This window comes from Plecotus auritus (genome assembly GCF_963455305.1).
Source record: "Plecotus auritus genome assembly, chromosome: 2".
Taxonomy (NCBI): domain Eukaryota; kingdom Metazoa; phylum Chordata; class Mammalia; order Chiroptera; family Vespertilionidae; genus Plecotus; species Plecotus auritus.
In genome coordinates, this window is record NC_137771.1 from 223,731,161 (window position 1) to 223,746,732 (window position 15,572).

Consider the following 15,572-nt stretch of genomic DNA (forward strand, 5'->3'; position numbering starts at 1 on the left):
CCACGGACCTGCCAGGTGCTTGCAGGGTTTTAGCAGCTGCTGCTGTGCATTCCCCGGTGCCCAAGTCTGTTCTTTTGTGCCAACAGCCTTTTCTCTGACCTCTGAGCCCCTTCACCAGCTCGCTGCCTTTCTTGGTTCTCTTATTGGGGTTCAGCTCTAGTTGCTGGGGAGCCCAAAGATGGTGGAAGGTGAGGAGGAGGCCTGTGCCTGACAGACCTGTGATGGAGAGGCAGGCGGGCTCCCTGTGTCCTGTGGTGGGAGCAGAAGGAAGCTTCTAGATTCCAGGGCTGCAGATGCAAGCAGAGTGATTGCATCTACACAAACACAAATATAACAAGTATATTGCACTCGTTTATTCATCCCATAGTTATTGACTCTCTTCTCCATGAAAAGATACTGCACCCGGTATTACTCAAAGACATAAAAGTGCTAGTACTGGATATTAAACCAACACTTCCCATAGTCTTCGTAGTTTATCAGAATAGCATGGGGTACCATGGCAGCAGACCAAGAGTCTGAGAGACACAAGACTGATAAACAAGGGGCTGAAGAAACAAGGCAGAATGCAGCTTATGGAAGTCAGGCACCACCCTTCCTACAGAGAGAGAGAGAGAGAGAGAGAGAGAGAGAGAGAGAGAGAGAGAGGGAGGGAGAGACTACACATAGCCCAGTGAGATGCCATGATGAGTCAGGAGCAGCCTGACAGTCCTGGGAACATACAAAAAGGTAAGTAGAGGACAGCAAAGACCATCGTCTTTCACTGTGGTCCCGTGTAGACACGGCTGGCACCAAGTCCCAATGCAGCCTACTTCCCACACTGGGAAGCCACAACCATAAATTCAGGTGATGTAGCCAGCCCTTTCCAGTCCAGATGCCTTGCTCTCGGGATAAAGACCTCCGAGGTTCTGAGAGGCCAGCCTCGTCTTCCTCACCAGGCATGACCCCTGCTCTCTGGGCTCCAACTCCTTGGCCTTCTGAAATCTACAAGCATCTACTTCCTCTGTCTGGAAGGTACTCATTTCCAGGCTAACTCCGCCCTTCCGTGGGATGACTCAGCATGCACAGGGTTGCTGAGACAGGTCTGCCAGCCTCATGGCTGAGCAGGTACAAGGTCCCAGCCAGGCTCCTCCTCAGTGGCCCCCAGCGTGTAGGTGCCCGTGAGTCTCACGTGGAAGCTCTCTTTGAGCCCCATGGCCTCTTCCTCACTAGGGACTTCTCAGTCCCTGTTAATGAGCTCCACGCTTGCCTAAAAGTCAAGGCAGATTCCAATCCTGCTTCTGGTTGAGAACTGTTTTAGTTCAGAAGAGCTATGAGCAGCCACTAAGTCCGAGCCCCACTTCATACACAAGTGTAGTGTGTAGGTGTTTTTGCTTTTGTTTTTATTATTATTATTGATTTTAGATAGAGAAGGGGGAGAAAGCACGAGAGAGAGAAACGTAGATGTGAGAGAGAAACATGGATCGATTGCCTCTCCACGCGCACCCTGACCAGAGATGGAACCCACAACCTGGGTATGTGCCCTGACCTGGAATCAAACCCCCTCCAATCAACTGAGCCCCACCAGCCAGGGCCACAGTGTAGTTGTTAAAGTTCATCAGTGAGTAGGAGGATGTATCGATGAGCTCTGAAAAATGCATGAGGCCTCTGAAGTACAAGCCAGGAGTGGGAACAGGATCTGTGTCCATGGGCCTCCGATCGCTATCGCGCATTATTTATTGAGGGGTTTTCCTGGTTGCCTTAGGGAGCGAAGATTCATTTACCAAGAGAGGTTGGTTTACAAGCTTTCATTACCATGCTGCCGCATTAATATTAAACTAAAGAAGTGTTAGATCTCACCTGCGCTGGTGTGGGCGGACTGCACGCTCCCTGGTGGCTGGCTCTTTGAAGCTGCAGTGTGATTGCAAGTCTGATCCGTGTGATTTTCATTGAAATTGCCAGAACTCAGGGTTAGCATTCTGTGCTGCTTACTTTTGCATTAATAACAAGCTTCATCCAAGCACAGATATCAAACCTTATTAGCAATTGATGGAAGTTCCTTTGTAGGTGGCCCCAGTGGAGAGGTAGGTCCCTAGGGACCCTGAGTCACTTTCATTCCGCAGGCGTTTGTTGAGGAAGCCTAGGCATGTCTCAGTTGCTAATAAAGAGGAAGAAGGCTCTTGCGGTGCGCCTTGGAATCGGAGGCTCTCAGAAATGCATTCTCCTGGCCGGCGTGGCTCAGGGGCTGGGCATCGACCTATGAACCAGGAGGTCTCAGTTTGATTCTTGATCAGGGAACGTGCCCAGGTTGCAGGCTCAATTCCCAGTGTGGGGCGTGCAGGAAGCAGCCAATGATTCTCTCTCCTCATTGATGTTTCTATCTCTCTCTCCCTTTCCCTTCCTCTCTGAAATCAATAATATATATAAAGAAATGCATTCATTGGTTCCATACGTATCCCCAAGTTCCTCATACAGATGTGCTTAACCAGTTCTCACAGGGAGACAGAGCATAAGAAAGGATCTTTTAGACTTAAAGGTACCTTTAGAAATTAACATCCTTCCTTCAATTGACTAAAATTAAGAGCTGAAACTGGAAGGGGTCACAGAACTATTTAGAGGCAGAGGCAGGATTTTTTTATTATTAACTCTATTATAGATGTCCCCCATTTTCGCCCCCTTTGCCTCCCTCCACCCTGCCCTCACCCCTCCTAGGCCTTCACCATATTAATATCTATGTCCATGGCCTATGCATATATGCGTATATATTCTTTGCTTGATCTCTTCCCATCTCCCCCCCGCCCCCGAGTTTGTCAGTCTATTCCATGCATTCATGCCTCTAGTCCTATTTTGTTCACCAGTTTCTTTTGTTTAGATTCCACATATAACTGAGATCATGTGATATTTGTCTTTCTCAGAGACAGGATTTGGACACAAAGTGCAGAACTCTCTAGTTGACGCTCTTTCCATTGTCCTAAGCTCCCACCCATCAGGTCAAATGGAGGCCCTCTGGCTGCTGTTCCATGGGGCCCATCCCTCACTTTTCCCATAAAGAACTGAGGCCATAACTCCTTGTGGACTAGATGAGGCTGAGGAATATGAGTCCTTATGCTGATTGAATTCAGCGTATTTCAAGTGATATAAGGACCCACTTGGAAAGATGAACTTTGACCTTCTAAATGAGTTTCTTAGCAACAGGATCCTTCTTTTGGGTGGGTGGTGCTGTGCATAGGAGGATGCTGAGCAGCATCCCTGGCTCTGTCCAGCAGAAGCCGGGAGCTAGCCCCACCCCCACCTGTGACAACCCAAAATGTATTCAGTCATAGCCATCTGCCCCTGGGAGCAAAATCACCCACGGCTGAGAACCATTGATCCAGCTGTAGACGTTTCCCCCTGGTGTGTGCATGGCAAATGGCAGGAACCATTGTCTGGGAATAGATTCATGGGATGTACACTCATTATAGATTTTCTCAATCGACTGATTCTTCTCCTGTTTTGGTATTGATTTTGCCCTTATTCTTCCGAAGCTGAAATGCATTCAGACTTGTGTGTGAGTCTGAATATATTGCGAATGTTCAGGAAGCTTTGCTTTCCTGATAGGAGGGGTCTCCTGGTCTTCAGCTAAAGAGAAGCAGGTTTAATGGAGCATTTTCTACACAGTCGGGCCGGCCATGACCCGAAGGCCCCCTTACGGGCACGGCAAGCTTCAAGCATCTATCACAGATGGATACGGCACCACCTGGGTAGTCTGTGCTGGTCAGGGTGGAGGTGAGGAGTTGAGACGGCACCAGTGAGTAAAGTGGTTAGGGACAGGGGAAACATTGGAAATATTAGTGGCACCAAAGGTTCCCAGAGGGCAGTGACAGGAGGGTGAGAAATAGACCATTATGACAAATAGCAAGGCATAACATGGAAATCATGGCCAAATCATTTCTCGAGGCATAAATCATAAGAGCCTCTGACTGGCATGGGGTGAGGGGTGCAGCTGTGGTATGGGGGCTGCAGGCCGATGAGGCAAAGTGGAGAAATGCTTCCAAAACACTGATGCCCCAGGGAGGTTGGGCCACCATTGTTAGACCCGGGAACAGGGCCCTCTCGTCACCTGTAACCTGCATCTGTTCCCATAATGCCACCTCCGTGTCCTCTCTCTCCTCCTCTCTGCCACATCCCATGATTCAGTTCAGCTCCTTTTCCATCCACTTTTCTCTATCTATGGCTCTTTATCTCTTGTTTTCATCTCTCCTTGTTCTGTCTCCATGTTTCTTCCCTCTGTTTCTGTGTGTGTGTGTGTGTGTGTGTGTGTGTTTCCATCTCTCTGATCTCTAAACTCAGAGAGGTGTGGAGAGGAAAGCTGGACAGAAACAAGGAGGAGGAAGTTAAATGATAGACAGTGTACATCCTTGCTGAGACTAGACGTGAACACCACGGTAACGGATTTCACAAGAGATAGTCCTAAGGCCGGGCGTTGGCTCCACCCATGTTTGTGGCCACGTGGATTTACACGTAAGGGGCCTATGCACCTGAGAGAAATGACTTTTTGGAATTCAAAGCAAAAGAGATCCTGAGCTCCCGGGTCACTGCTGCTGTCAAACACATGGAAGAACCCAAGAGGGTCCTGGCTACTTAGCTACGGATGTGGAGCCCCGGAGAGCATGCAGAGGGCCGAGGCTCCTACTCACCCCTGGAGAAGATCCAGGAGAGCTGCTTCAAATCTAACCCTCAGGGGCCTCTGGGGGCAGCTGGACAAGCATCTACTCCCCCAGGGAGCAGGGAAACTGGAAGAAGTGACTCTGACTTGGCCTCAGTGGAGAAGGAAGGATGGGGGACAGGTTAGCCCACAGAGACGCCCCTACAAGCTCAGAGCACAGGAGGGACCCTGTGAACCACAACCACGTTGGCTCTTGTTATTGTGCAAGAGTGATTCCCTCCTTCCCATGGTTGATGGAAGCAGAGACTGTCACCCTACACAGAACCTTCAGAGAGAGTTCATGTGGCATTCCCAGCCCACCCCAGCCAAGAAGGAAGGGCATCTGTGTTAGTGTCCTGTGGCTGCCGTAACCAAGTACCGGCAAACTTGGTGGCTTTAATCAACAAATGTAATGCTCTCACAGTTCTGGAGACCAGAAGCCCAAAACCAAGGTGTCATCAGAGCCAGAGCCCCTCCTGAAACGCTAGGAAAGAATCCTTCCTTGCCTCTTCTGGTTTCTCATGGCCCTGGGCATTCCTTAGCTTGTGGCCGCATCATTCCAACCTGCCCCTCCATCTTCACATGGCGTCCTCCCTCTTCTCTGTGCCTCAAATCTCCCTCTGCCTGTGTCTTATGGAGACACATGTCAGTGGATTGAGGGCCTACCTTAAATACAGGTGATCTCATCTGGAGATCCTGACCTTAATTACACCTGCAAAGACTCTTTCTCCAAATAAGGTCACATTCACAGATCCTGAGGGCTATGACATGGGCATATCTTTTGGGTGAACCCTAATCAACTCACTGAAGACAGAAACAAAGGTATAAAACTATAGTTCCCAGCTCATGTCCCTGGAGGATCCCCAGCCCATAACTTCAGCCTCTCTGAGAAGGAAGACATCTGATCGTGCCTTTTCACATGCGTTATCTAATCCAATCCTCACCATAATCCTACATGGTAGGTTCTGCCATTGGTCCCATTTTGTGAATGAAGAAACTGAGCCCAGATTTATAGCAGATGAAATGCAGGCAATGTCATCCCGACCTCTACTCTTAATCACCACCGTTAGAATCATTGTTTAGTTTCTCGTGTGTGAGACAGGCGCAGGGAGAGCAGGGAAGTTAAGACCATCAGGTGCCCACATCCAGGTTGTCACCACGGTTTCCCATTGCACTTCTCTCTTTTCCTGGAGCAGTGGTCGGCAAACTCATTAGTCAACAGAGCCAAATATCAACAGTACAATGATTGAAATTTCTTTTGAGAGCCAAATTTTTTAAACTTAAACTTCTTCTAATGCCACTTCTTCAAAATAGACTCGCCTAGGACTGTGGTATTTTGTGGAAGAGCCACACTCAAGGGGCCAAAGAGCCGCATGTGGCTCGCGAGCCGCAGTTTGCCGACCACTGTCCTGGAGTAATACGTGCATGGGTTGTCTCTATCTATAGGCGTCTGAAGAACATGCAAGATGGATGGATGATTAGAGAACCCGGTTTCCCAAGGGGTCCTTGGACTAGCACAAGGGGTGGGATTTGAATGGACCCAAGTTCCTTTAATAAACAAAGCTTTCCACCGCTTACATGGGTGCTCGCTGCTGCCTAGGTGCATGAGTGATGAAGAGAGCTCATTTGCAGCGTTCACACAGTTGATAGGGCCACTTTGGGTGCTACTCAGAAAGCACACACACTGTCAGAAGAGCTAATAGAACATCATACAACATCATAAAGCTTTGCCTGAGAAACCGGGTCACCAGAGATAGTGGGTATTGAGAGGGGCCTGGCAGATCTACACAGCAGACATGGGTAGCCCATGTATAGAGACGCGGCGCTGAGCTGTCACCATTATTCATGATTCCCAGTCCTCGCCAGTCTTTCCCAGCTGCCCTGACCCTCTTGATCACGCTATCTAAAGTGCGAGCCCCTGGAGACAGCAGGCAGATATGGTGGGCTCTGTCTTTTGATTCCACACACACTTTTCCCAGGTAATCTAGGACCCGCGCTTCCTGCCATCCAGCTGGGACCCAGATGTGATTGCTTTTGAGGGGCTTCATACGTCCCTCACTCCGTGGGGAGCTGCTGGGTAGAAACTCATTCCCGGATCTGTGACAACACATTACTAGCATGTCACGTGTTCCAGCGTCACTGGGCCTCAGGAAGAGCAAGCGCGTTCTTGGCCTACATTTTAAAATAACCCTGGAGGCCAATGAACTCCACATGTCAAGTCTTTTTTAACAATACCGAGAAACAATGGTCATGTTAATAAAGAAGAGGACAAGTTAATATAATTTGCTTATTAGGCTCTTAGGAAGAAAGACAGTCACTTTTAGGAAACTGGATATATAAAAATCCACAAATTTCAAAATGCGGTAAATTAGAGTTGACTCATATGTAAAATATTCTTCACACTACAAAGAACTTCTCCAGTTTATGTCATTTCTTAATGACAGCTGTTAATTATGTCATGATATCTGTTTGCAAATAACTAAGCCCCACTAGAGAGAATGAATAACATCCACCACCAGAACTAAAGATAAATGATTTTCCATGTTATCGTAAAAGGCATTCGGGGCATGAGGGTTCATTGTTTTTTCATTAAACACCCCATTTTTCAGGAACAAGACTGATGCCCATCACAAGATACACCTGGACCCTTGACCTTAGGCTCCGTAGTGACAGACCTCAGGCATCATTGCTTCCAAGCCTGAATCCAGACACACCAGATTCCAAAACCCTTTCCCCAAGAAGCCATGTTATGCCAGTCTTTCTCCAAGAGTCCTGTGCCAGTTTATGGTCCGGGCCCTTCTTATCGGCTTTCCCTTGATCCCGTTCACTGTCTGAGGCCCACGTCGAATTAGAGCTCCTTTGATTTCACGGAGCCAAATCTAAAGTGTTGCCGGGGCCTTTTTCACCAAAAGCGATCAGAGAAACCCAGTAGCTTGAAGGTGACACAGTCTGTGGAACTGCCGAGACCAGATCCGGCACTCCGTTGTCTTTTCTCTGTCACCCCTGGAGCCCCTGCTCCCCCGAGCGCTTCCCGTCACACCTGGGACTCGGGGAGCACGTTGCACCCCTGGTGTGCACGTCTGCCTTGGATGTAGTTTTTCTTTTTCTCGTTATTTCTATATTGTCATTATTTTGGATGTGGTTTCTCTTTCCGTTGTGGGCTTCGGAAGGACCTCGTGACCTCATTTGTCTGGTTAAAGTGTGACACTGAAGGGTTCCCGTGCCATAGAGAGGCCAGCACGTTAGAGGGGAGGATGGTCCCGCCTTTGCAGCGAGCTCTGACGAGGGGTCTTGACAGCCTCACCGGGTGCAGGGCTCACCTCTGAGCCCTGGGCGGCCTGTCACCTGTGCACAGGGGCCCTCGGCACGCACTCGCCACCTGAACCACCCAACTAACTGCTCTGTGTCTCTTTGCAGGTGACCTCATCCACTTGCCTCCATACCTTCGAATGGACTTCCTGTTGAACCGCAGTGGTCCGGGCACCAGCAGGGACCCAAGCTTAGGGCAGGCGTGCTTGGAGCCGCAGAAAAGTCGGACCCTGAAGCGCCCCACGGTCCTGGAGCCCATCCCCATGGAGGCGCCCTCGGCCACGTCCTCCGCCCGAGAGGGACAGCAGTGGCCGCAGGGGGCCGTGGCCACATTACCTCAGCGCGAAGGGGCCGAGCTGGGCCAGGCAGCTAAAATGAGCAGCTCCCAGGAATCGCTGCTCGACTCCCGGGGCCACTTGAAAGGAAGCAATCCGTACGCCAAGTCGTACACCCTGGTATAACAAACGGCATGGCTGGACCGCGGTTGTAAATACGGTTTAAGAAAAAAACTCGATCCAAGCTACCTTTTTTTTACGGAATTCCAATATTTATAATTAAAGAAAATTGCCAAAATATATTAAAAAAAAAAGAGAAACTACTGCAACCACAGACAGTGCAAAGACTCTCCTGCTTTTTCTCTGTCTGAGTGAGCTCCATCTGCCTGGGCATCTGATTTTTTGGGAAAGAAGTCCAGTTTTATGATCTTCACAGGCTATTGCATTTTTACTGATTTTCTACACGTGCATGGGGGACTAATTAAACCTTCTGACCGGAAGTTCTATCACACACGATGCGAGAAAGAAAACAGGAAAGAACATTCGCTCTCTGTGGGTCTGCAAGGAACGCTGGCGCGGGGGCAGGGGGAGACTTAGTCATGTTTGCACACCTTTCTTTCCCATTAGACGCTGGAGCCTCGGTCTGACCTTCTTCTGTTGTTACTTAGGATGAGTGCCGTCCGTGAAGGGGAGGGGGGATCGATTTGGTTTTCTTTTTTTGTTTCTTTTTTAATTTAAAGAGACACTCTTTGCATTTTGTCTAAGCGAAATAAAGAAGAAAAGGTTGTCTGCCTTTATTTCGATGTCTGCTTCTCTCGTCTCCTCCTGATTGCGGGGTCCTCCTTCTTATGGATGCTGTTGTTTGCGAATCCCAGAGCTGAACCCAGAACTCGATCTGATAAACCAGCCAGGCGGCCCACGCTCCGGCCTCCGTGGGAAAGTCTGGGGACCGCGCAGAAGCCGCAGCTGGTCTCGGGCTCAGCGAGGGGCTGTCCTGAGCCTCCCAGATGTGGTGCTCCTCGCCCCCTGGCCCTCCAGCTGGGCCAGAGGGCAGCAAAGATGGCCTGAGAGCCAAACCCAGCCCACTGCTGTGTTTATAAATAAAGTTTTATTGGCACCCAGCCACACGCACCAGTCGCGTTTTGTCTGTTTCATGCCACAGGGGCGCGTTGAGGTGTTAGTTACAGCGTAGATGGTATGACGGGCGGAGCCGAAAATGGTGAGCATCTGGCCCAGGACAGAGAGTTTACCCCCCGCTGCTCCACGTTGAGCCCCATTTGCTGGCGAAGGAGGGGAGGACCAGGAGGGTTCTTTGCGTTCTGCCGCCGGGACTTGTCCTGGTGCCCGGTGGCTGGTACCTACGTTTGCAGGAGACCATCTCAGTCATCGCCTCTGATTCACTCTCCTGCAGCCAGAGGGAAACGAGGCAATAGTAAGTGATGTTCCTCGGAAATCTAAAGCTTCACTTTCCTTCCTCTCAGTTTACACTATTTACCACGGGGCTCGTTCCACAGTGAGCTTCCGCTTAACCAGCATGAGCTGCCTTCTGCATCGGTGCCCCTGCACAGGGTGCCCGAGCGAGTGTGTGATCCTCCCAAACCATCCCTCCCAACTCGCTGCCCTGAAAGGGGAAGGTTCCCGGGACTCCATGCCAGAGGTTTGGCAACAAGCAGAAAACGTGATCAAATCAATGCCCTGCTGCTCAGTCGCCCGGGGACGGCTGCACACGCCCCTTCCTCTCCCTTCATCACCTCCATGGGCTCCCTCCCCTTCAGCACAGGCTGGTTCAGGTATCACCACCTGGAAACGCGTTCAGAGGTTTCTTCCTCTTCTTCCTCCCTCCCGCTCTCCTTCCTTTCCTATCTGCTTCCCTCCTTCCTTCCCTCCTTTCTTCCCTCTTCTCCCCTCCTTCTTGTTTCATGTATTTTCCAGGCGGCCCGTTGGCCTATTTAAATGCAGCGACACTGGGTGCCTTGTTGATGGGCCCGGGACCAGGTGGAGACCTCCTGCTGGTACTAACTCTGGGTGACTCCATAGCTGTGTGGGTTTGGTTCGTTTTGTGCGTTGTTGTTTTTTCCTACAGCTTCAGAATCTAATCCATGTTGACAGCTGATGATTTGCGCCCTCACAGACTGCTTTTTTATGCAAAAGAATTGAAATGCTACTTTCTGGGGAAAGTTAGAGCTCTTTCTTCAATCTAAAACTTCTATATTCCCCCAACTTAGAAGTTTACCCTTTTTAAAATTTTTTCTCTCAAGCTGTGCATAAATAAAAAAAATTCTCCATCATGTCTGTTTCTGGAATGGATTGTTTTCAAGAATTCTGCCTTGAAAATGCTCATGAAAATGGATTTGACATGTAAACATTATCCAAAAGCCCGCCTCCCCCCATCTCAGGCGGGGCCCAGTGTTCCTGCCACTGAGAGGTGGGACCTGTGGAGTGAGGACAAGGTTCTTTGTTTTGTTCATTTGTGTCCCAAGTTCTTGGAACAAACGGTGCCTGGTCCATAGTAGGCATTTTATAAATATTTGTTGAATTGGAAAAATTTGGGGGGGGGGGGCTTTCTATGCTCAGGGTTCCTCAGCTGTGACACAAACCCACTGTGTGCACTGTGCCACTGGGGTTGGTCTGCATCACCCTATAGCTTTGGGAGCTGATTGCTGGGCCGTGAATAATGACATGGTTAGTCCCTAACTCAGGAGTCTCTGTCTTCCGCCAGCATCCACGTAACCATGGCAGGCCGATTTGTTAGCTTTCACATATGGCAGGATTGAGCCCCTCTCTGGTTCTTGACAATAGCCAATGAGACATGGGCAGCATCAACCCCACTCTCCACTCTCACCAGGACTACTTGCAGCTTAGAGTTCTGGGTGAGATCCACTCACTCACAGTTTCTGCAATTTAGTGGGAATGTTGTTTCTCTTCTTTCCTCTTCTCAGTCTTTCACTTTCAGAAAGAAAAGACTTGGAAGAAGGAGCTCTGAGCACATGGCAAGGGCTGTCTACTTCATCTCCCAAGAAATGCTTGGCAAAGAACAAAAGCTCTCTGTGCCCCAGAAACTTCAAACCAACTACGAGAAGAAAGGGCCATATTTGTATCTCTGGCATTGTGCCTCCAGAGAGGGCTGTGTTCTGCCTCAAAGAGATAACCTTTCTGTGCAGAGAACAATGACTGGAACATACATTCATGTGATGTATGTGTTGGGGGGAAGGTGCTCAGACATGTCCTTGGGGACAGCAGAGCCTAGAGCCGGACCACGACCACGTAGCTGGTTACAATGTCCACCTGAGCATCGCACTCAGAGGAATGACAGCTTTCCAACCATGCTGCATGTGGGCATGTTCTCAAAGAGTTAATTCAATGATTGTCTCAGTCTTTCATCCTCCGAGGTTCCCCTAAGGGCTGAGTGACTCACTAAATAGTGGGGACCTCCTCTTCCCACTCTATGCAGAAATATTTTAACAATCGATTAAAACACTGCTTCCTGTTTCTAGATATGGGATTTTAAGTGTCTTATAAAAGAGCAGCATCTGAGATGGGGTGATGATAGTCTGGGGGTGCTGGTACAACATCCCACTCCCAGGAATTTTGAAAACGAGAACCCTTGCCCTGAGTGAGAGCACAATCCTTCCTGCAACCACCGAGCCCCCACTTGGTAACACACAAGTCAAACACGTCCCCACATACCACATCAACAACCCGCCAGCATTTATTTCTCGTCCAAGGTGAGGACTGCTCTGCCATTGCCCAGGAAGGTGACCTGATGGCAGGCCCAGGAGACACCATTCACACATGCATGGCAAAGCACAAGCCGAGTAAAGATACATAAGTTAGGACTGATTTCATTTCAATGTGGTCTTAGCCCAACACTCTACCTATTTCTCTGACTGCTTGGCCACACGATAAGATATATCCCTGTCCCACTGAAACCTCCACTTATCTTCTCTGAAAATTCCTTCACGGTCTTCAGCACAGTGGATCTTAGTGAAAGACATGCAGCCCCCTCATGGGGCAAGAGTGACCCTCAACATCAAGGTGCTGATGCCTCCACTAAGAGGAGTGAGAGTTTCTTGTATCAAATCAAGAAGAATGAAGATGCTTTCAATAAAGTTCATCAGAGCACGTGGCCAGGGTCATCCACATGCCTACGGAGCTTACCTCCAGTGTCCATCCTTGTCAAAGGCTGTTCTCAAGATGTGTTTGCCTGTTTGCTGCCTCATGTGCCCATTATGCCAACTATGGAAAGTGTTGTTTGTTTAATGATGTGGGATTATAAGAGGATTTGGGGTTGGCCAGGTAAATGATGCAATAGCAAGAACACCATACTGAGAGGCTCAGCTCTAGCACCAACAGCTTCCAGAATTCACCATGAAATGCTTGGCCATATGGTTTGGACATTGGCAAACAAGCCCGATTGGTCCAGAAGATCCCTAAGTCCCTCCACCCTCAACAAGGAGACCATCCTTCTCAGTGTGATGTCGATCTCATTGGGTACATACTTGAGCTCCTTGGAAGTGTGTGAGGGGTAAAGATTACATTTTATTCATTTTATTCTTTATCTCTACACCCAGCACAGGCATCAGCCAAAACTGGTCAATGTTTTTGAGTGACTTTCATGAAGTGAATGTCAGTGTGCACAAATTGCAAAGCCACATGGATGTGTTGAGTGTCAGTGTTCAGATGTTTTGTAGAATGTAAAAAAGATGCTCTAAATATCCATGAGCCCAGACTGTAAGACAGATTTTAACCTTTTTAATAAACTCCTAAATTTAGCTAATTATTGTGTTTGCTCTTTATCCTGGGAGGAGGGGACTATAAAGAAACAACCTGATTATTTAAAGGTTTCAGGTAATTCGCCACATGTTGCATAAAATCTCACATATTGGTGTTGAAAAGATTGACCTTCCCTCGGGCCCTTCTAAATAAAAACTTCTCTTTAGGTAGGTGCTAGCCAAACATTATATTTAGCAGATTTATAAGTTTGTGCTGGTAACCCTTGTATAATAGTCAGCAGAAAAGGGATTGTTGTTGTTGCCATTGTTGGGACAAAGGCTGGCATTTGATCCTGGATGGGTGCAGCCCTGTCACTCGCAGTCGCCCACTGACTGCTCCTGCCATGCCACACAGGTCAGTAGGTATTTCTCACTTCCCACTCTTGGAAATGTAAGCCAGTGTTCTGCAGTTGGTGCCTGTGAGACCAGACTTCTGATGCTAACCCAGGGTTACAGGGGTCAGGCTAACCCTCCAGGACCCTCTCCAAACCCCCCATCCCATCTTCTCTACACCAAAAACCAAGGGACCTCAAAAGGTGTGTTTTCCTGTTTCTGCATCACCCCCAGACTCATCTGAGCTGCACCCTTCCTTACTCCTGCCCTTCTGGGGCAGTAGGAAAAGTGTCCCCCTCCTACTCACAGCTCATTTCTCCATCTGTATTTTAGATCTCAACCTCTCCCACCTTTAAAAAACCTTTACTCCCCTTTCCAATCTTATTCTCTACTAGAGAGGCCTGGTGCATCATGCACTGGAGGAGGGGTGCCTCAGCCCAGCCTGCCCCCTCTCACAGTCCAGGAGCCCTCGGGGGCAGGAGGCAACCCGGCGATCAGGGGAAGGCGACATCCCATCACACCTCTGCTGCTGCCACTGCCGGCAGCACAAACCTCGGCCGGCCCTGGTTACCTGAGCCTCGGGTGGCCCTGGGCAGCCACCATCCAAGGCTTGCCCGCACCTTTGGCCATCCCTGGGTAACTGGGGGGCTGAGGGGACTGGCGGACTCTGGAGGCAGGTGCGCCCCAGCGGGGCTGAGGGAACTGGGTGCTGCCATCTTGTGACTGTGGGTGCCACCATCTTTGAGGGCAGGGCAGTCATTTAGCATATTCCCTCCTTATTGGCTGTGGGCGCCGCCATCTTTGCAACAGCATGAGGGTCAATTAGCGTATTCCCTCTTTATTAGATAGGATACCACACTAGTCTTCCTAACATGCAATTCTCTTTGAGTCATTTATTGCTTAATTTCTTTTAGTGATTATTTTATTGCCTTAAGTTAAAAATCCAAACTCTTCAATAAGACCACCCATGATCAAGCTCTTGTCTAATCTACTCTGTCTACCCTTGACTACTCTTTCATCTCTCTCCAACACTCCTTTATCCTCCACCTCTCTCTTCTCTTGCTCTCTCATCTCTCTCTCTCTCTCTCTCTCTCTCTCTCACACACACACACACACACACACACACACACACACACACAGTTTCTGCCAGCCTTCGGTACTCATACTGGCTCTTTCATCCATGTGACTTTTTGATTTGCACACACTCATTTCTCTTCCTGGAACAACATACCCCCTAACACACTGTCTAAATAATCCTCACCCATCTTTCTGAACTCAGCTCAGAGGTGCCCTCCAATGGCATAATTGTCCCTTCTCCCTTCGCACACCCTTAAACTTGGGAAACACACTTAGGCTCAGTGACTGGACTTACCTGCCTCTGCCTCTGTCGTGGCACATACCACTCTGAATCGTAACGGTTTGCCTATGGTCAGCCTCTCCGCTGAGCCGTGAGCTGCATGAGCGCAGGGACTAGGTCTTCTCAGACACTGTCTTCACTTTGCCCCAATCTTCTTGGATCCCTTTTATTCAGGCCCCCTGTACTCATGCCTTGGCTTTAAGTGTCTATACATGTGAGTCTCAGAGGAATTTCCCTGGGCCACCAGAACCACTTTGTCCACAAGAGAAGAGAGCAAGAGGGACTCGGAGCATATGTCCCCTGGGTCTTAGCCAGGGACTGGCTGGTACCAGAGCATGGAATCCAAGGCCCTTTGCCCAAAAGCAGGACAGCTATTCTCTTGAGGAGTAATTTTATTCTTCAGTTCTCCCCATGAGACAAGTCTGAGCCCGGGACTTTGCCTGAAGCTATATCTTATTTTACATCTTTCTTCCTCTTCTCTGGCCTAAAAAGGGTAGCAACTGTGATCCGGATTAACATCCATCATTCTGCCTTTCCTGCCCCAGTGCTGAGGCCCACCGGCATCTGAGAGCTTATGGCATGACACATGTATCAACATGAGGTCACATATAACAAAATATTTAAGACTAGTGAGCCCACTATGGCAAAGAAATTGTGACGGATGGGATCCACTGGTCCTGAGACATCCAGAAGCTCCCAGAGATACCGATGACGCATCTTGAAGATGTAGCTAAGATGCTGGGTTAAAGAAGATACCCTGAGAGGGCAGGGTATTGTGCTTCAGGGTGGAGCAGGTACCTCAAACCAACAGCCTTTATATGATGCTAAGTCCCCTGTGGTAGAATGCATGGATCCAGGAACAAAAG

At 49.2% G+C, this 15,572-nt stretch overlaps 1 protein-coding gene across 3 annotated transcripts in view; it reads left to right on the top strand.

The window, feature by feature from the left end:
* The window catches only part of DSCAM (DS cell adhesion molecule), a 469,811-nt gene extending 460,436 nt beyond the window's left edge, over nt 1–9,375 (top strand). For all 3 annotated transcript variants that reach the window (XM_080655259.1, XM_080655257.1, XM_080655258.1), the window contains one exon: nt 8,078–9,375. In XM_080655259.1, the coding sequence (XP_080511385.1) occupies nt 8,078–8,430 (353 nt within the window). In that variant the 3' untranslated portion in view covers nt 8,431–9,375. The remainder of the gene's footprint in view (nt 1–8,077) is intronic.
* Nucleotides 9,376–15,572: the final 6,197 nt, after the last annotated feature.